The 21,860-nt window shown below is 39.5% G+C and overlaps 1 protein-coding gene across 12 annotated transcripts in view; it reads left to right on the forward strand.

Annotated features, from left to right (window-relative positions):
• CDK13 (cyclin dependent kinase 13) overlaps nt 1–5,654 on the forward strand; it is a 45,874-nt gene extending 40,220 nt beyond the window's left edge. For 10 of the 12 annotated variants that reach the window (XM_071736151.1, XM_071736156.1, XM_071736157.1 and 7 more), the window contains one exon: nt 552–3,878. In XM_071736151.1, the coding sequence (XP_071592252.1) occupies nt 552–1,408 (857 nt within the window). In that variant the 3' untranslated portion in view covers nt 1,409–3,878. Of the gene's footprint in view, nt 1–551 lie in introns of all 12 variants that reach the window. The other 2 variants (XM_071736161.1, XM_071736162.1) reach the window with 1 other exon arrangement.
• The last annotated feature ends 16,206 nt before the right edge of the window (nt 5,655–21,860 follow it).

The following is a 21,860-nucleotide window of genomic DNA, read 5'->3' on the forward strand; positions in this document are numbered from 1 at the left end:
TCTTTTCAAAGTTTAGAGCTCTGATCTTTTTAGATTGTTTAGTTTTATCATATTGTGGTTTATGTATTGCTCTGCAGTGTTTGCAGCTGTGAAAGAAATACTCAAGTGGTTTGAGGGTGGCTTTTTGGGAGGTGTTTGTTTTGTTTTGGGGCTTTTTGTTCATGTTTGTTTGTTTTTTTTTTAAACTTTTGTTCTTCCTTGATAGGGTGGTCTTTTTTCCCTCAAGACTTTTATCCCTATTTGCAAATCCTTTCTGATACCTCTCTAGTTGAGGGGTATTTTTTGTGGGTTTGGTTGTTTTTTTTTTTAAGGAACTGGTTTTGTTTAACTGCCTGCCTGGTAATCTGATGAGAAACCCGCATCACTCTTCTGAGGCAAATGAGCTGTTGCCTTCTCCAAAGTAATCTATCCAACTACAAATAAATTTAAGTCATGAGTTAATTGGAATTGAAGTTACAAACCTCTGTGTTGTTCCAGGAAAGAGTCCTTTCATTTCCACTGTTGTTAGTGTATATTTTCACTCCAGAACTTTTTCTTTTTCATCTGCTTAGGTCAAGAGGATTTGGTTAGGCAGTCTGAGATGAGGCTTCTGAGCCGAACACCGGAACAGGAGCGCCCTCGGATCTTGCCTCCAGACCAGCGTCCCCCAGAGCCTCCGGAACCTCCTCCTCTCACCGATGAAGACCTTGATTATCGGACAGAGAACCAGCATTTGCCTATAACCAACTCTTCAGGAACAGATCCTCACGCAGGAGTGAAAGCAGCTCTGCTGCAGCTACTTGCTCAGCACCAAGCTCAGGCAACAATGGAGGAGCCGGTACAGACGAGCGTGGATTATCAGGCTAGAGATTCCTACGTAGCAGGCCCAGACTACAAAGATAACTTTGGATCATCTTCCTTCTCATCTGCCCATTATGGCGGTAGCGACGGAATAGGAAGCGGAACATCGGGAGCATTAGAAAGGAGGAGCTTCCTCGGAAACTCAGATATCCAATCTTTGGATAACTACAGTACTGCTTCATCTCACTCTGGTGGTGCCCCTCCTCCATCAGCCTTTTCAGAGTCCTTTCCCAGCTCAGTAACTGGTTACGGAGACATTTACCTCAACACTGGCCCCATGCTATTTAGTGGAGATAAAGACCATAGGTTTGAGTACAGCCACGGCCCGATCCCGGTTCTGGGCAGCAGCAGTGACGCTTCCACAGGGCCAGAGAGTGCCCACTCTTTGCCCACAAAGATGCACAGCTATAGCTACCCAAGTAACTTACAGGAAAATCCCAGTGGCCTCGGCCACATGCATGGACAAACTTGGACTTCTCCTGCCCAAGGACCTGGCTATTCCCAAGGATACAGGGGACACATTAGCACATCCGCAGTGAGAGGGCGAGGCAGAGGATTACCATATTGAGTATCTGTTTTTCCTCAGGCACATCATTTTTATCTGGAAAAACTTTTTTTTTTCCTTTTTTCCCTAGCTGCAGTTTAAAGCAGCTATTCAACAGACTTGAATAATGTTAATTCAACAGCTTTATTTTTATGTGGAAAAGGGTCTTGCATACAGTAGGAAAAAATAAAAACGCTTAAAACTCATGCTGTCCGAAAACTAGATGAATTGATTGTACATGTTCACAAACTCTAGTTCTGAATTTTATTTTGTATTTTGGCAGTTTTAAGTGGATGCTAAATTTAAGGACATCAGCTTTTTATGGCACTCTTTCAGACCTTCTGAACTATGCACATTTGTGCTTTTTTTGTAAGTTTGGACCAACTTTTATGTAAAAAAATTTTACAACAATCAAAGCAGGGCACTGATTTATTTGGTATTTTTCTTTTTACAGAACTACCTTTAGTCAAAGGTCACTGTCAGTCTTTGCACTGCTTTCAGTGTTATTGTGGAAGGTGTACTTTGTGCTCATTTCAGATAATAAAACACGACCTTTCTCTTGATGCAAAATTTTATAAATATTTGGTCAATGTTACTTTTTTTTTTCTTTCAAGAAAAAAAAAAAAAAAGGAATGGATGTTCTGGTAAAATGTTCTCTCTATCTCCCAGGCTTGTTTATATAAAAACTTTTACTTGAATGGTAAGTGCCTTAACATGTAAGCTTAAGGTCTGCAAAAATTTGGAGCTACTTTATAGATTGAGAGGAAAATAATACCTAAACCTAGGTAGTTAACATGAAAATTCAGCTAATAATAGGCAACTCAAATAGGTCATAACCTTGTGCTGTTTCCTTCACTTGGGCCAGTTACTTAGAGACCTAATCTTACCTTGATTAAATAATAATTTCCAAATTGAGTTTTATGAGAACCATTGAAAGTGAGGAGAATGAAGAGTGTAGTTTTTCCTCAGCTCCCTCTTGGAGTTGTAGTAAGTGTTTTAGTTCCTCTGCCAAATAATCTGTACTTTATATGTCCTTACCAAGTGGTGAAATAGTTTTTCCCTTAAATGTCAACGGTAATTACTTTCCCTTGTGTGAAAAGCTGACACTGTTGTCTTTTTACCACAATTACCTGCATTATAGGAAGTAACAAAGGAAAAATTACCAGTATTTAAAGAACAGTAAAACGTTTGACACTAGTTCTAATTCTCTGTAAACTTGTGATTGTGCCAATTATTAATTTTCTATCTGCTGTTCCACAGAACATTTTAATATTGGAATCGAGTCAGTCTAAACAACTGTTAAAATGACTGCAGTTGAAACTCTTACCAAGAGCCACTCCTCACGTTCATTACAACTTCCAGCATGTTGGTTTTTTTTTTCCCTTTGACAACAAGTGGTCTCTCTCCTGCAGAGAGGAGGTATGGTTATATTCTGCATGTACGTAAAAGAATGTTTTAAAGCCCATATTGGAAACAATTTTCCAACTGATTATCCAGTTGATAAATCGGTACCTTATGTAACTGAGTGTTTAATTATTACTTTTTAAAAAGTAAAATTTCTACTTACACTATTACAAACGTAGTCTTGTCAGTGACTTTTTGGAATTTCAGAATAGAAGCCAAAGTTGTTGGTGTTTCGTTTTGTCTTAGTTGATAATCCTGGTTCATCTATGGATAACTACCACGTTGTGGAGCATGGAGAAACTCACTTGGCTAACTATGTGTAACGTTTGGGGCGTCTGGAAAATAGAGCAAGAATCATGCTGCCTGTGATGTCCCCAGAAGTCCAGCAGTTGCCTTCACTAGACACAGCAGAATGTCCCACAGTCAAAAAACAACAGTGGCCCAGTCAGAAACAAATACTTATGATCTCAATAAGCCTGTGCTTAAGAAAAACAAAAGCTTCATGTGGGAATGGCAGTGCACTGGGTAATTTTCCTTCAGTAAGGATACCCCTGTATCATTTTTCTGCAACTAGAATTTTAAAAGGCAAAAATTATTAGTGTCATTTAGATATGGACAGTGTCAGCTAAGGCTTTTTGTTTACTAATATTAAAAAAAACCTAATGCCACAGTGATGCACACAGATTGCTTTTTGGTTTTTTTTCAAAGTCAAGCTCTTCAAAGCTCTTATGCAGTTGTTTTTAGTGAAAACAGGCAGTCTGGTTTTACTCTCCTGTACTCCAAATGTAACTGCAGGTGGTAGTTCACTAAAAAAAGCAGGTAAGTTCAAATGGAAGGTAGATCTCAGAGGACTAAATGATTTGATTTCCAATACAAAAATGCGAGGAAGACATTATTTCTCCTACTACTTCCCTCATGGAGGTAAATTTTTCAAGTTCTTTAGTTCAGGGAAGTCCAGGCCCCTCTCTCTGCATGTTTGAATGACAGGGCAGCTCCCTTATGGACTGGCACTGCTTTGATGTTGCATCTGTTTGCCAAAATAGATTTTGGTCTTTGGCCATTAAAAAAACAAAACAAAAAACCAAAAAAACCCCAGCACGAATAATCCTGACTATGAGGAGTGAGGAGGAGATGCAACAGACAGCTGACTCCCAGATGAATCAGAAACAAAGAAATCTGTCACGCTGGAGCCAGTGCGTGCAGTATGATGGCTTTTCCCTAAATTCAGTGTAATGGTTACTGCCTTGTGACTGAACACTTATTTGGCTGGGACAACAGCATTGGGATAACTTGGAGGGAAAGTTGACATTTTCATATGTGATAACTTTGAAGAGATGACTTTCTCTGCAGCTCGGGGGAATCTTCTTTGCTCTTTTGCTGCGTGTGGGTGTGGAGCTCTGCCCTCCCTCTGCGGGGCAGCCCTTGGGGTTGCCCAGGAGTTGGGTCTGGGCAGGTTAGCATCCCGGTACCTGGCCAGGTCTAAGGACTGTAGGTCCACATTTGTTGGTGTCAGAGCTGAGTGTCATCAACGTTTCTTCTGAATTAAATCACATGACAAGGTGCTTATGTCAGGTCAGATTTTTACCCTTTTCAATAAATCTCACTTGGCAGAGTGAGTGAATCTGTATTAGTTTGGCAGTTGACATAATGTGACTCTTGCAGTTTTGATGCAGCAGTAGACATTCTGAAAGCAACGTTATTTTATGTGGAGCTGTGGCTTTTGTTACTTCCCTCCCTCCATTCCTTTGGGTTTACATTTTCTGTGCTGCAATTCCAAAGCGTGCTACAGAGACCTTGGACACTACATCGAAAAGTAAGTGTTGCGTGTTTGTATTTCTAAATAAACATAGCAAAATACTGTAATCATGGACTACCAAGTAGCAAATACTTCATTATTTATATTAAGTGGTCTTTAGCCATACCAAGAGGAAGAAAGCAAGCACGACTGGACTGATAGTACCATGACTTAAAACACTTTGACTGTTACAATACTTAAAATCAGCCAAAGGAAAAGGAAAAGGCTTTTCTCATTAACTGCTAGTTGTTGTTACCTTGAACAGAAGGAGCAGTCTTAGGGAAAAGGTGTAAAAATACATGTATCTTTAAATGTTAATATGATTTCTTGGAAAAAATAATTTTAAAATGGCAAACTTCTATATTTTCTTATGTTTCCATAAAACATAGTTTGTGTTAAATTTTCTCCATACCACTGTAGTGTAAGGTGCTTTCTAGAAGCAGGCGCTAAGGGGCTGAAATGTTCTTACAGTTTTGAGTGCTCTTCTCCTTTTGCTTGGTGCAGGAGGCAGTCTCTGTTTTGGTGAAGTTTACAGTTGGATGAATTTAATAGGCAATTGTGTGGTAAAAACTGAAGTACTGAAGTAACATAGGATACCTCTTGTCTGTGGGCAAATTAGATCTCACACCATGAATTCCGTTTCCAGAAGAGAAAAATCTCAAATAATATTTCTTGCATCCTTCTTTTCATTAATAAAACATGCAAGTGTTTTACATACAACATTTCTCAGTCTGTTCTGTTACACTGTTTTTTACATGGGGAAATTTTGGCTATTTCCCTTCTCAATAGTTTTGGGATGTTCTGCGTAAGTGGAAGTGTGTCATGAGATTAAGGAATTGCCAGAAAACTGATTTGAATTCTGTAATGAAAAATAAAATGACCTTGGGTTGACTTAAAATCGAACTAACTTTTGCTTATCAGGGTGGAGATTATTTTATTGCAGGAGTTATTTCAAGACAACCTAATTAATAAAACTGTTATGCTTCAGCTTGCTTACTCTTTGTTATTTTAAGCCATTTGTATATAAAATGTATTGTGTGGCCTGTAAATAAAAAGACATGAAAACTTGAAGTCTTTAATTGTTTTTTTCCTCTGGTTAGATGGCATTCAATAAGAATTTTGAGTTAAAATGAGGTTTTGTTTTACTATCCAAAGAAGTAAAATTTTCAGTGTGTTAAAATTTTGTAAGCTATTTTAAAAATGCTTACTGCTCCACTCATTTCTCAAAGGAAAACCACAGTGACTGGCAGTATGAGGGCTTGTTGCTAGAGTGGGTCTCCTGGCTCATGCAGGAGCCAAGGTACAGCAGAGGGTACCAGAGATGCTGCTGCTGTTTCCAGAAGCTGTTGCCTGAGCTTTTCAGGATGGTGAGCTAGGTATATGGTTTTTTTATATAGGTTTTTTTCTTCGCACTGTCCAAAGAGAGGTGCACTTCATATTCACCACCACTGTTTCTTGAAAGAGGATGGTGTGTGCCCCAGAAATAATGGGAAATCAACCCCACTGAACCCCACTGAAAATACAGAGCCTGGTATTTTCAGTGTCTGGCTACACGTACACACTGCTCTGAAGCGATGTCAAGTGGGCACTCCTGAGTGCCTGAGGCATGAGCCACTGTGCCATATCTTCAGTACTCCTAAACTCCAGGGTGGACAGGCTGCTGCTGTCAGCAGTTCCATAACCAGCTAGTGATGTAGTCAAGGGGCAATGGAAATGGGTGTGGGCCAGTACCAGTCATGGGTGCCTTTTGACACTGGGCTGGCAAAATGAGTCGCTGTAGCCCAAAGCACCTTCTCAGTTTGGATGCAATACTTGGGCTGCGGTGACAATGAAAGCGTGGGTTGTTGTTTTTGCTGATGACCAATTCTGGCTGTGTTATGTAGGTTGTTGATTTGCACGTAGCAGATGCATGAAACAATTCCTAGTTGTCTGCTGTTTTTTCTTGTGAAAGCTGCAAGTGTGACTTGAAGCTGGTTCAGGTCTGAGTTATGGTCCCACAATGGTTTCAGAGCAGTGCTGCAGCCCATTCATTCAGCTGCCAGGGCCATATGGCTACCAAGCTGTACAAAAGGGTGCTGGTAAATAATTCCAGTGGGATTTGCATGTGAATCGGTGGCCTAAGTGGCAAATGAAATAGCATCAAGTGAAAGAGGAGAGATGCAAATAACTGCACAGCAACAGCCTGTGTCAACACAGCAACAAATGTGTTTGTGAAACTGGTGGCAAGAGAGGAAGCAAACCATTTCATGTCACAGCCTTGAATTATTGACTGTTAGCTTTAAAAGAAGCATGCAATTTTGCAGAAACTTCTGTTAAATTAGCTGAACCAGGATTAGGGTGCTTCTATTTTTAAGGAATGCCCATAAGCTCTGACAGGCCATCCGGATGAAGGGGATTACAGCCATCAAACTCCCCCACCACGTGGAAAAAAATGCAAGTTAGAGCTCTTGGCAGCCACAACAAACAAAGGGAGAGAGACCTTCATTTGATAAATGAGGGGAACTGTTTCTTTTTCCAGTCAAATGCATTTGCTTCAACAGAGCTTGAGGGGTTTGCTTTTAAAGCCACTTGCTCATTATGGCTGCTTTTTTTTTTTCTTTTTTTTTTTTTTTTCTTTTTTTCTTTTTATTGCCCATCAAGAAAACTCAGTGTGATTTAACTCAGGAGGAACTTCTGGGTCAGAGCCTACAGTAATGTTTTCTTTTCCTTTAGGAATAGCATCCCTTGCTAATTGGTAATACTCAGAAATACTCAGATTACTTTTCACAGCATGGCTTCAATTTCACTTCGGAAGTTCCCCTGTGGGTACCTTGGATGTACTATTGATATGGCATGTTCTCATAACATGATGAATGTGTCTCCAATAAGACTTCTTCCAAAGAGGCTTTGTGAAGATTATTTTCAATATCAGAAAAACGCAGTGCAGAAGAAACATAACTGAATAGGAAAGGGAGTTCTTGAGTGTGAGCTTTATAGAAACCGGCCTGGGAGCTTCTGGTACTTGCAAGCAGATCTGACAGCCATGCACAGCCCTTAAGGTAACAGGACAAGATTAATTGGTTTCTGTGATTATTATTTGACTTGTGCAGATGTGTGCATCTGCTCTACTCCCTCCTAAACACCAGGGTATGGTGATAATTGCTAGAGGATGCAGCTGGAAGTGAATGTTTAATGTGCAAGGTCCAGCACAGACAGGTGCCTTTTTTATTTCCTCTGGCAAGTTCTTTTCAGACCTGTTTTACAAATGTGTAAAACATGTTAGCAGGTTTGGAGATGGGGGAAAACCACTACTTGTTCTGAGGATCTTGCGTTTGGGCAGGTGCAGTGGTAGGGAAGTGCTGTTTCTGCTTGCCCTGCTGTGGGAACCTCCCTGAGCACCAGTGTTGTAAAAGCCAGTGCTGGTTTCTCTCATTGCCCCCAGCTCAGGTTGCCCTGAGCAAGGAATGGGCTGTGAACTGGCCCGAAGCCTGACTAAAGAGAGACGATTTTCCCTGAACAAGGAATGAGGGAAAGATCGTGTGTCCAGCCAAGGGTGCTTCCACTGTCATTCTCCTCCATCCTCACAGTTGGCAAAAAGGTTCTACAGGAGTGGTTTCAAAGTGGGATATGGTTTGATTTTTTTTTTTTTCCCCTTGTTTTTCCTTACTGCACTTTTCTTACTTACTATAATCCTTTAGGTAGCTTTTGGATGTCAGAAGCCACTCCAAGACTTCCCCAGGTCTGCTGCAGTACTGAGTGGTGCTCCTGGACTCTGTGGCACACCCTATCTGCTTCATGTTGGGCAACTTCCAGGGGCTGGGACAGGATATTTCCTTCATCTCTTCTCACAAAGCTGTACATCAGTAGCTCATGTCACAACTTCTAACCTGAAAGACTAGTGGCAAGAAAATGCCTCTTACACAGGTCTTTTTTTTTTATTTTCAAGGAGTGGACAAGGCTTCAGTGACACAGCTCTCTCATGGGCTGCTTCTCTAGATTAAGAGGATTTTTGCTTTAGCCAAAAAAAAAAAAGCCAGTGGTTTCAGTAAATTGCCAGAATTTGAATCACCAATCCCAGTCTCCTGCTGGATTTCATGTCCTTCTCCAGGCCTAATTTCTTCCCATTTCACCAAGGTGAGTAGCTGAGTTGATACTCCAGAAAAACTCCAGTATTATTTTCCCCAGCTATGGTTTAAAATTCTTTGATGTGCCAGGATATGGAGAAGAAAGGTGTAGAGCCATACACAAGTCTCCTTTATGCTGAAGATCTCAGGGAGTGAGAAGTAATGACCATTTATCTGTCTGGCTAAATTCGGCTTTGCTGGGCAATGCACTTGCTGGTGGGATCTGCTTTTCCTTCTGCCTGGGAATGTGTGTTGTACTTAACAGTGAAAAGCTAAGAGTATCTTTCAGGTAAAGTGTGAGGGAAGCCTCTTCCTCCCTCACTTGTAAAGCTGTAGATTCCCCACGCTCTCTCCAGAAGAAGGTCAGAATCATTAACCAGCATTTTTTTCTAGACATTTCTTACTGTGACCCACTAAAGCCTCTCTAAGGACAGAGCACCATCTCTGGGACTTCATCCAGCTACAATCTTTCTCATATTTTTTTTTATATTTTTTTTTCCCCTAACTCACTTTAGAAATGCCTCCTTGTAGGGAAAATAAATCTTGTATTTCAGATTTCAGATGAGAAAATCAGTAGCTGAGAATTTGAAAGAAACTGGAAATGGGGTTTTCCTGAGGTACAAAGCAGTGTTTTCATGATGCTATTAGCACTGCTGCTCCTACTTTGAGCTACAGGAAGGACAAGCTAAGAATACAGAAACCCTTTCTGCTCCCTGGTAACTTATTCTCTTCAGGCAGTGCCTGCTGCAGGCTGTGACATACCTGTGCACGTTATGGGGTACATAAATGTTGTAGTCTTCAGTGGGTTTTGGTAAAATAACAAAACCCAGCCAGGGCACAGCAGTTTTGTTCCTCTCCCCATGGCAACCCTGGTCTCAGCAGGATGATGCTGTGGCTGCTGCCTCCTCCATCTCCCCCTGGCTCACAGGGGTTCATGCAGGGCTGGTGCTGTTGGCACTCAAGGGAGTGGAGAGGAGGAACAGGGTACAGTAAGGAGGTGACACTCTGCTCTGCAGTGGTCTGGAAATGCTCAGGGACATCATGGCACCACAGCATCCTGCTGCCTTGCAAGGAGGTTGGTTTTGATCCAGATTTCCTTTGTGGAGTCAAAGCATCTGGAGTGTTTGGATATGAGCCCCAGGTGTACATCTGCTTGTTTTCAGTCAGAAGCATCATTTGCATCCTGGAATAGTTGCAGTAGTGCCACTGGTTCAACTATGAGATCAATTTCAGCCACTTGCTGATCATCTGGACCATGCAAAATCCATCAAAGTGTGTCATTCTTCACCCCTTTCCATAAGAAGAGAATGCTTGCATCTCATCAGCACAGTTGGTAAACACACCATGACCTTTTCACATTATCTTGCAGGGGAGGAGGTTTAAAAAGTCTGTCATTTTTCATATGGGAATTTGGGAGAGAAGGGCTTCCTGAAGTCACACAGGATATCTACAGTGAAGTAAGGAGTAGAATATGAGTATCTTGTATTTGTTTTGCCTGTTACAGCAGTGAGTGCAAAGATTATCATATAAGTGGCCTGGTTTTGTAATGCCACACCAGTATTTGTCTCTAAATTGTAAGCTCCAAGACAAGGTGAACTGGAGGTCTCCTGCTCTTAAAAATCAGAAGAAGCTCTAAAATTCATTTCCACCAATACTGCCATTCTCATAGAATGATGTTTAGCTTATAGTGTGAAAAAAGCCATGTATTGCTATGTGACATTTTTAAAGCCAGCATTGTTGATGCTACCTTTAGTACACTGCTTTTATTTATTCCTCATGGAAAAATGGGTTTTGGGTGCTCCAGCATTTGCTGTCCTCCAGTTTCCTCCACTAGGCCAAAGGACGTTGATTGTTTCCACAATACCAGATAGAGCAGCCAAGTCTGGGTTAGATAACATTATTTCTTGTTCTGTCCAGGTGAGCCTCTTCTTGTCTTGCTGCTTGTCCATAAAGTACAAAGAAATAGTGGTATCCCTAAGGTCCAAGATCAGAACAAAAAGCATTGCCCGAGTTTCTCAAAAATGCTAAAGATCATTACAAGACTACTGAACTTCACTCACCAACTTTCTGAGCTACAGCTTTCTGATCTACACCCCTGCAAAGCAACATACAATTGAGAGATCAGGACTTCTGCTTTGCAGCCAACCCAGTGGCAAAAAAACACATGGAAGTCACAGAAGAGGAGGAGGCCATTCCCCTGCCTTCCTGCACCAGAGTTCAAAATGAAAATGCATCCCCATAACTGGCAACGAAGGATGCTGCTGTGCACAGTGCACAAACCAGCAGCCAGAGCTATCTGTCTGCAGTCCTGCAACCTCCCCCACCCCACAAATGCTCTTGAAAACTTGAGTCATCTCCAGGCTGGAGGCTTTGCCTTCAAGACAAGGCAGTGGGCTTCCTGGCTGTGCAGGCACCTTCCTACTTTCTACCCTGACACTGCAGAACAAAGATTACTACGACCAATTCTTTAAAATATTATTTGTTGTGTGGGGAAAAAGTAGACTAAGCACTACAGAAGACATGGGAAATATTAAAAAAGAGTTATTAATGATCTATATGAGGAGTAGGGTAGTAAGTAAGAATAAAAAACTTATCTGCAGATGGTCTGGTTCCACATCAGGAAAGTATTACTGTAAATCTGGCAGAATTTATTAGATGCTATGTACATTTTTCTCCCCAGATGGCTTCTCATTATGGATTGCAGACCCTGCTCTGAGACTTCCAAGCAAGCATATACAATTATATAAGATAGTGAAAGAAGACATGCAGGTAGTAGTAATGATTTTTATTTGCAAACCGAACTTGGAATTACAATAGTGTCTTTTGGGAACAATGAAAAAAACCCACCTAAATTTCACAGAATTTTGCAGACCTGTTCTGTCAGAAATTCCACCTTATTTCACCTTCTAGTGTCAGATAAACCAGAGATGACCTTCTCTTTCAACCAGTCACCTGGGAGGCTCCGGTTTGGTTTGGGGGTTATAGGGCATTTTTTGTTGGTTTGTTTGTTTGGATTTTGGGTTGGTTTTTTTTTTTTTTTTTGGGGGGGGGGGGGTTGGGTTGTCTTTTTTGTTCACTTGTTGTTTTGGGGTTTTTTACTACAAGTACATTTTAGTCTGAACTGTACAAATGCAAATTCTTTACTGACATTTGGGGAAATCTTCTGCATGCTTTATTGAAGTGCCTGTCATTTGTTGCTACCCTGCAGCCTCTTGACTCTTCTTCATTTCTCAGCTCCATTAAGGTTTCAGCATTATGGACCTTCTGTATTCTAAAAATGATGACGTTATTCCGGTCATCATGGAAAGTGGCAAATCAAAGCAACACTTTGCACCTGAAACCCACTGCTCTCTGGGTTTCTTTAAAATGCACATACATGACTTGATACAGTGTGATAAAAATAAGGAGCTCTTGACTTTGCAGAAAGGATAAATGTGAAATGAAGAAACGATGCTACAGCAAAGTGTGTGACAGAAAACAAACTTCATCTGTGATTATTTCAGCTTGGAGGATGGACACACAGGTATGAAATTTATATGAAATAATAATTTCATACAATTTAATCAGCACAAAATTTATATGTACAATGGACCTATATCTTTACAGAGTAAATAGTTCACAGGGCAGTAAGTAAATGTTAATTTTCAGCTACATATTTGAAGCAACACTTGTTTAAAAGCATCTGTTGTTCTCTTTGAAGTGATGAATGAAAAAAAATGTTTGAGAAAATGTAATTCCCATCAAAATGTTTTGGTGAAACTGGCATGACTACCAAAACTCTTTTTTTCTTGTATATGTATTCTCATCAAGTATTAAAACTATTTACTTCAGATACAGTCCCAATATGAGGCGTCCTCTTGCCTTGGTTAAAACATGTTTCTGTCTAAATATTTCATCTGTATGACATGTCTGTGGTGGCAAGAGAAGGAGGGAAGTAAACAGCATGAACAGCATTCAATACAGTCACTGCAGCCCGTAACAAAATAAGACAGTTGGTAGCTTAAATATTAGGTGAAATCATCAGTTGCCTCTGTAGAATTGGAAGAAAAACATCATCAGAACAAGAGGAATCATTTGCCCTAATTAAAAATAAGAACTTCTAAAATCTCCTCCTGACAACAAAAAGGGATGGAGGTTACAGGAATCATAGAATCCTAGAAAAGGACAGGATTCCATGTACAGAATAGAAAGAACACCAAATGCAGGTGCTTTACTGACACTCAGTTTGAGGGAATCTATTTCTAGTTGTGTTTGAATTGGGATCGATATTCCAAGCAGCTCCTGCTGTAGGAAAAGAGAATAACTGGCCAACTTTCTACACAGTGCAGAGACAACAAGTCAACAACACAAAATCAAGGTGAACAACATATAAGCACGAGCTTTGCTACACAGAGACTGTTTAATATGACACTGGTTTGACCTCTTCCAACAGAGTGCCAGGTGGCTGCACAGTGCTTTGACAGGTTTTGTAACACAGCTGGAGGATTTCACAGGACAGGAGAGGTAACTCATCAACAGCAGCATTATTAAATTCATAAGCACATACACAGCCCCAACAAATTGGATTAGATTTCTTATCACTGGGATTTTTTTGTAAAGTGTGCACTGCATGGTGTACCAGACAAGCTGGCAGCTCCTACAGTTCTTCACAGCAGTTCTAAAACTGCTCACAAGTGGAATGAAAAAGCTGCTCAGGTTGACGTTAAATGCTCTGTAGCTAGTTAGAAAAAGCAAGAAATCAGGTTTGCAACACTTGTATTACATACCCTGTGTTTTGTGAAACATGTACATCACACAATACGTTGTGTATAGTTGAAATACTAATTTCAGCACTTCCACATCTTGTGCCCTGCCAGAGGTGCACTAAAATTTTTAGGTTTAATTATCCCATAGCTTTTTAAAAATAAGATCCAGGAAATTACTCATAATTATTACAGTGACTTTAAAAAGAGAGTATGCCACTTAAGTTCCTATCAAAAAAACCAACCCAACCAAAAAGACCTCAAACCTCAACTCCTGAAGTAAATTTATGGATTATTTTCCTCTTCTGAAGAGCAGAAATCTTATTGCAATACATTTGAGGATAAGGTCATGCTTTGATTTCTGATTCACCTGTCTGGAAAGCTGAACCAGATTTATGTCCAGGAGACAAGAGAGCAGGTGCTTCATCAAATTAAGCATCTATTAGTTAGGAAGATACTGGCCATTAAAAACCCAACCCTCATCAAATTAATGGTTAGTAGAGCTAAAGACAGGTTTACTCTGTCATAATTGCTTGAGGATCTTCCACTGGAAGGGGCTGCACTTTTGATTACAGCATAAATAAAAAATTTCCATATGCAGTGAAATCCAATAGTACAGGTATTCTCTATTTCTTACAAGACTGCAACCAACCATAGTGCTGTGCATGAAAACTTAAGACTGTTACCTTAGTTTGAAATTGTTTCTGCTGTCATTGCAGATTTTAGGTTGGATAAAGGATGAAACCCAAACCCCCTGTTTGTTAACTTCAGCAGGGATTCCCACTTAATTCTCTGGTAGCAGAATTTCCCTTTTGAGTGGAAGCTTTGTCCATTGAAAAATTTACATGTGTTTTGGCATACCTATTTCAGGCACAGAAGACTCCTTGAGAGCTCTCCTTGAGAGCTGTGAACCACACCAATATGTGGATTATTGAAGAAATCACGGAGATTCTCAGTTGTTCCAAGTCCTTGCGTGCTAGCAACTGAAGAAATGGATTTTGCTGTTGTTTTTTGTTAAAGAGTTTGTTTATGAGTTGATTTGTATTCTTTACAGCAAATCTGCAGAGTGCTCAGGAAATTAAGGTGATTCTGCAGGCTTATAGCAGAATCTGGAACATTTACTGGATAGCTGTAGCAGAGAGATGCTCAGAGAATTAACCATCCTGTTGTTAGGATGTACTGCAAAGCATGGTGGCCTTTCTGCTGGCATCCTTCCTCCCAGGAAGGTGATGCCTTTGAAACTTGTTCTGAAAATTTTACTGATTAATCAGCTTTAGGGAATGGAATGTGGAAGGCAAATAACACCGAGTGTTCTTCTGTCATTTAATTGCCCTAGGGCTTAACCAAATGTTTTTTCTTGCTATTCTTTAGTTCTCCCATTTGTAAAATGATGGAATAGTAGTGTTATACTCTCTGAAGGCTGATGTGATGCTGCTTAATTAAATGTAATTAATGTGGTGATTTAACTTTTAGTATAAAGTCCTGTTCACATTTGTGAGGTAAATTTCTCCTTAGAAAAATACAGGGATTAAAGATCTTTCTAGAACTGTGCATTTTTTGTTCTCCTGTTCGCTCAGATCTTTCACACTAGACTTTCTGGAGCAAAAATTAGAGATGAGTCCTGAATTCTAAATCTGATAAAGAGTTTTTACCACCTCCAAAGAGGAACAAAACAGATGGAGAATTGTAGACTGCCACCAAAATACTACTTTGTCTTTTTTTTTTTTTTTTTTCACCAGGTAGTAAGTCTAGATGAATTGTCTTCATACCATAACTGGTTATTGTGCTTCACATTTTTCCACACATACTTAGCTGATTTGGGTATTTAAAATTTTGACAGTTTTGGTAATCTTTTTAGAACTAAGTAACATTTGGTTCTGTATTCTGAAACAATGATTTCTACCATTAGCTTCAAAGAAAGATTATACAAACTCACAGTCAAGAAGTCTGTGAAAGAACATTGGCAAAGACTAGACAGGCATCAAGAAAGACTCCTGCATCCCTCACCCAACTGTGGATGCCAGGGAGCATGGAGGGCGGGCAGAAGGTGGGCTGGGAGATGCTCTCCCTCAACAGCATCTTCCTCTGCCCCTCTGGAGAGGGGATGAGTACTGACTGGACCACGTGATTGGTCTGACTTCCCTGTGGGATTCTTTTTATTCTTATGATTTTAAAAGAAGGGTGGACAACAGTTTTAACTCTTCCTGCTCATGAGACAACAAAAGCAAATGCTCCTTTGCAAGGCCTAAATGTAACAAAGGCATCAAAGATGTGGTAACTAATGATTAAAATTTAGGAGGGCTAGCATGTGAAGTGTTGTGATGTTTGTGTTTGGGGTTTTCAAGGTTATTATTATGTTATCAAATATTATGTGCTATTTTATGTGCTATTTTAACCATTGCACTAAGACATGAGGGAACAGAGCAGAACACAGAGCACATACCTTAATATTTTAATGCAGTGAAATGTCACATTTGCTCATCAGTGAAGTTGGTACCATTTGTAAGACAGGAAAAACTGGATTGAGATGATAGTGAAAGGACTGCTACCTTCCTGATGCTGAACATAAAGGTTAATACGATACATAAGCAGAACAAAAATTAGTAGGATTTTAGGATATAATTTTAATTATTCTGAAGTAAACCATACTTTAAAACTCACTAGAAAGGCTTCAGAAAACAACGAAATAATCCAGTCCCAGAAAAAAAAGATGTTTTAATGTCGATTTAATGGCTGCATCACCTCCCTTGGCTAGAAATTTGATACATAACTCTTTAATACAATATGAAAATGTAACATTTAATCCATTGATGAAAGCTAACATCAAAGCCAGCCTAGACAGAAAGAAGCTTTTAAAGTGACAGCGTTTAGGCTTTGGGACCAACTTCAACTGACAAATGTTTCCATGTCTGCCATCTCAAATCCTTCATTATTTGGTATCTTTGTTCTGGTTAAAGGAAGCTGCTGGTTTGATGAGGGAGTTGTCAGGTGAGATGTAGATCTAACATTGTGCAGGGTATCAGGATAAATACTTCTTTCTAGCACTGGCTGATGGACACAGAGATTTGGGAGTTGATGAAGTCTGTGTATAGTTTATTAGGAAAAAATACTTCACATTCCACTTTAGTTTATGAAACCCCCATTTTGCTGCAAAGCTGCGTGTTCCATGCCTCTAAACACACTGGCATCATTGAACCCAATCTTTTGGACTCATTATGTACGGATTTTGCTCAGAACTTTAAAAACTAATTTTCTTTACCACTTAAAATTTTGACTTAGTTTAAAAAACCACACTTAAATAAAAAAAACAACAGGACACAGCTAATAAAACAGAAGCCCAAAAAGAATTCGCAGGAAGAAAATAAAGAGGAAGATGCACACAGGTTACAGATGGAGGTACCTTTGTAGATCACCTTGTGATTGCTTTCACAACAGCAATACTGTTGCTGCTAGGGAGGTTACTGACAGCTTCTGTCCTGAGATTCACTGCTGGAAAACTCTCTTCAGTCAGTTTTGACTGTTTCAGACATCAGCAAATTTAATTTGAAACACATTTTAAACTATCCAAGCTCTAACTTGTTTGATTTGAAAGTACCTGCAATATCTGCTTTGACAGGAGAACTAATGAAATAGTTGTCAGTTCAAGATGAAGTATCTTTTTGTGACACAGATAGCTCTGAAGATGCTAACTTATGGATAGCCTGAGACACAAAGGAGTGGAAGTATTGTAAGAGTGAAGTATCTGGTTAAAATGGAGTGTGAGCCAAAGAGAGAGAGTTAGCTGCTGGGGAGTCCAGAGCAAACTGAAGATCTGGCCATGAAGAATGATGTGGAGCCTGTGAAGAAACAGAATCTTTCTTGAGCTTTTTACTCATTCCTGTAACACATGGAGAGACTTCCAGTGCCTTCTGGACTCCTGCCCATGTCCTGTGCTGATGCGTTGTAACGCTGCAAACAACTGGAAAAGGCTCATGCTGAACTTAAAATAGTGGCATTAAAAATTCTGACCAGACATAATGTCAAATTCTTTGCTTCCTTTGATGCTGTCACTAATGAAATGAAAAATTTAAATTCTTTTATCCTTGACCCCAGAAACACAGCAGCTCACTATAGGTTTAGAAAACAAAAACAGTCCCTTGAGGTGTGTTCATGTGTGTGTAGGAGGGAAGGGGTCTTACTTCTTTTGTCCTTATTAAAATCTCATCCCAGCTGCAATCTCAATTGGGCTAATACAGGTTGCACTGAATAGCAATGATGACCCTACTCATACAGTACATCTGGTGCTGCACAGACCACAATTTCCATCCCAGCACCTCAACTGCAAAAGCTCTGACCCAACACTCCTAGGTGAACTGTGTTGGCCAGTTCTGGAAAACGAAACCTCTTTCATGTAAGAAAGTAAGGAGCCTCACATTCTTTTGAACTATACTAGGCAAGCACTACTACTACTTGGAAGAAAACACTGCATTTTAAATCAAATGCAAGAATATTTTCCTCTTAACATTTAATAAATAAATACATGCTGATCTAGTGTCAAAAGTTTACCAAATCCAGCAAATTGTACAACCTACAGTTCTGTGAAATTAAGTATGTCCAATATTCTACGGAAAACAGGCTTTTCACTTCTGTCAGAGAATACCTCAAATGGTGATTTGATGGCTTTGACTGAAGTTCAAGTCATGGGAAGCCTTGAAGTTATCAGTAATACATCAGTGCTTCTCCAGAAGAAAAACGAGAACAGGACAGGAGTCACCATTTGTGAGGCTGTGTAAGAAACGGAGGCTGTGTAAAAATTCTTCCTTTGTGTGTAACATAATTTTTAAGAAACACATTTTCCTGTATTGTTAAGGAGTGGGATTGTATTTTTTCAGCTCTTCGTTGAAAATCCCCTCTACCTGCAATTGGGGAACAAGGTAATACAGGTTATGATGAATTGCAACGATGTAGTCCATCTAGCACTGTGCAGATCCAGTTCAGCATCTCAACTGCTTTATTTTTTGTTTCATTTGTCCTGTGTAAGGGGGACAGAGAAGCTCTTATTTTAATAGAAGCAATGTCAGCAGCATTAGAAATTTCACTCTGAAACTGTACTGGTATAACCTAGTAAACAAATTACTTTGCTCACATTAATAGCTTAGAAGAGAAAGGTGCAACATGCACAAAAAAAGGCCGGTGCTGTTCACCTGGGATTTCACTGCAGAAGAGAATGTGCAACAGTTTTTGGAGTTAAAGTACAGTTAGAATTTACAATACTGGTAAAATCTAGAATCTAAGGTGTGTGCTAAGCAAACCACCTATGAGGTTTGAAATGCTGCAACTCAGATACATCTGGTTAAAGAAAAGGGAAGACTGGCTAAAAACACCCTCTGGACCCCACTGCACTGGAATGACAAGGAGCGATGGGTAATCACTAGGAGAGGAAGGGGAGTTTAATGACCTTTTTGCTGCACTGAGCATCTGCCCAAGTGCTTCTAGCCCAAAAGTCAAAGGTTTCCTATTGTCATCAAGGAAGTAATGAGGATGAGATACAGCTCTTTTAGGCAGATCTAAAAATGCTTCAAAGGGAAGGGCTAGATCTGAGGTCTAACACTCCAGAGCTAGTCATTTTGCAAAGACAAATTCAAAAGTCCAAGCTGACAAAGAGTTCTTAAAGTCATCAAAGCATATTTCAGTGAAAACAGCAGAAAATGGAACTCATTCCATTTGTGCCTAGTGAGACATTCAGATGAAAATTTAATGTAGGCAAAAAATTCCACTGTGAATTTCTGACTGAATGCTGGCACTATACTACTGCTAAGCATTAACACAATTTGGTAATTTCTTTCCTTTTTTGTGGTGTAAGATGTTGTTCAATCCATCACAAATGATAAAGTTTATCTAATTACCTACATCAATTGGTACAGAAGCTTCTGAAAGCCTGAGACATAAAAATCATTGTATGATTCTTCACCAGTCAGTGTAGGCAACCCTGCCTTTTGTCTTCTAGTACAAGGAAGATGGGAGGAAGAAGCAACAGAAAACAGTCTTTACACCTAAGAATTTAGGAAAAAGTTTCAAAACCAAGTTTAACTCACTGCCAGTCTTGGCTCACATAGAAAAGCACATACATGAACTTGCATTCAGAGTAACTAATAACAGAGCAGTTTACTGCAGAGTTGATAAAAGCACTGACAATGGGCAACTCCATTTCCAAACTCTGGATACTTACGGATCTTGGTTTGCATAAGTAAATCGTCTGACATAGCGAGATTACTCACAAGCACAACTTGAAACCCAAACTATAAAAAACTTCCTTGAAAATCCTGCCTTTAGAGGAAGCAACTTGTAGACTAAGTAGCAACTTGTAGACTTCCCATGGATGCATATTTTAAATGCTTTCCCTCAGCTGTGTAATTAACACAATTATACCAAGTGAAGAACACAAAGATATTCTTAAAGAATAAAGATATCCTTAAAGAAAGGAAAAGAAAAACCACCTGACTGCTAATGTAATACCTGTCCTGTTGACCAGAAGCATTTCTTCTGCAAAGCATTCTCAGTTTTGACATTAGAAAAATGCTACATCACAATGCCTTATTGCTAATTCTAAAGAGAAGTAGCTTTATAAGAATTTTTAAAATCCTGTTTTAATTGAAATTTTAACATCCTAATTTGGTTTACAATTTCAGTGTAAAACAGTGTGTTCAAAGTGCCAGAGAAGAATGAATATTCTGTAAAGTTATAGCAAAAATCCAAACCTGAACTAACTTTGAAGTATTACAGTACACGACTTGGAAGAACTCCCCACCTGGTGTGTTGCCAGGTTATGCAGAATTATACTTGGTTGATGCAAGTTATCTTACTGTGATATTAGCACAAGGTAGGGGCAATGCAGTTTGCTGCTGAACACAGTGGCAAACAACAACAAATGAAATAATTTTTTGCTAGAAGATAATTAGTCACGAGTTACAGAACTCCTTCACAAGAACTGAATGAAAAGTCAGACGGCTTTGCCGCACAATTCCAGTACAAACAAAACATAATGGAAGAGATGTACATGAATCCTAACTTCTGGAAAAAGGAGCTAAATTACTTACCTTCAAGTCTGACAAGTCTGTTGAAGGAAGAAAAACCCCCACATTCTTAGTGTGTTCATCAAAGAACCCCTTTGTTAACAAGACACAGGCACGATTATGTTTCATCTGCTATTCATCTGCTATATCCTATCTACACTAGAAACGTGGGGAAAAAGAACGTTCGCCATATGAGAAAAAAGAGAAATATCAGTAAGGAGGCAATTGCTTAAGCTTCCTGCGTATCATATTAAAAAGGCAAAGCTTAAATTGGCTGCTAGTACATTATATTTATAGTTCTGAACATGTGCTCATATATTTTATAGGTATTCAACAATGACATTTCGAGATTTTACTGTAATTGCAGAATTTCTCCTAAAAGCCAGAAAGGTGGATAATTTTTAAGTTTTTGGTGACGTATAATGCTAGCAAGTCTATTGCACCTACATTTTAATTCCTTGCAGATTCTTGACCAAGTAACTGGAGTCTTTAGCAGTATTATGCACGTAAAATTGTTGGGTTATATCCTGAAGTGCAGTGGAGCAGAAGCTTAACAGATGGCATTGCGGAAATCCTCTATTGATTAAACAGTGCTTCAAGATTGTCTCCTCAGTTGTCTTTCTGGAGCATTTACCTTCGTTGATGTCTGACACCTGGTTCCAGGAGTTAACAAGTTAGCACCAGAGGAGGCTTTGCTCCCTAGGTCAGCTGCGAAGTCAAAGTGGAAAAATGCATCTTTGCAACGTGCAAGGGCAAATGATATTGGCCTCTCTATATATAAACAGTTCCATCTCTAACAGTCTCTCTTCTCCTATGAATCCTTTTCCTTTCTCCTCTCCAAGCCCAGTTTCTTTTCACATCTAACTAGGAACACATCACAATTTAAGCCTCTTAAATAACATTGCATCTGCTTCCCAAGGCCACCAAACATTGCAATGTGTTAACTGCATGGAATCACAAGGGAAATAGGGACAAAAGATGACTCTATTAAGCACCCTGGAATTTTTTTTGTGAGCTTTGCAGCACTCAACAAGGTTAAAAAAGAAATAAAATTTTATGTTGCACTTTTCACAATGACATTGTTGAATTTATGTAATTCTAAAGACTATCTCAGTCAAGGAATTTCAGTTTCACTGGTACACATCACAGATAATACCAACAGCTGACACTCAAGGCATAGTTTTAATTCTGCGATGAAGACTTAACCATTTGTGATATTAAGCAGGCATTTTGTTCTCAGTTTTCTAAACAGCTTTTTTGGATAGAATACTAAAAATGTCAGCTGGTGGAAGACACAACATTTGGGTCATCAAAGTGCAAGAGACTAAGCCAGTACATTTAAATGTGTTAACCTGTTTCCAGTTGGAGTTGTTCCTGAAG

This window comes from Heliangelus exortis, chromosome 2 (genome assembly GCF_036169615.1).
Source record: "Heliangelus exortis chromosome 2, bHelExo1.hap1, whole genome shotgun sequence".
NCBI lineage: Eukaryota > Metazoa > Chordata > Aves > Apodiformes > Trochilidae > Heliangelus > Heliangelus exortis.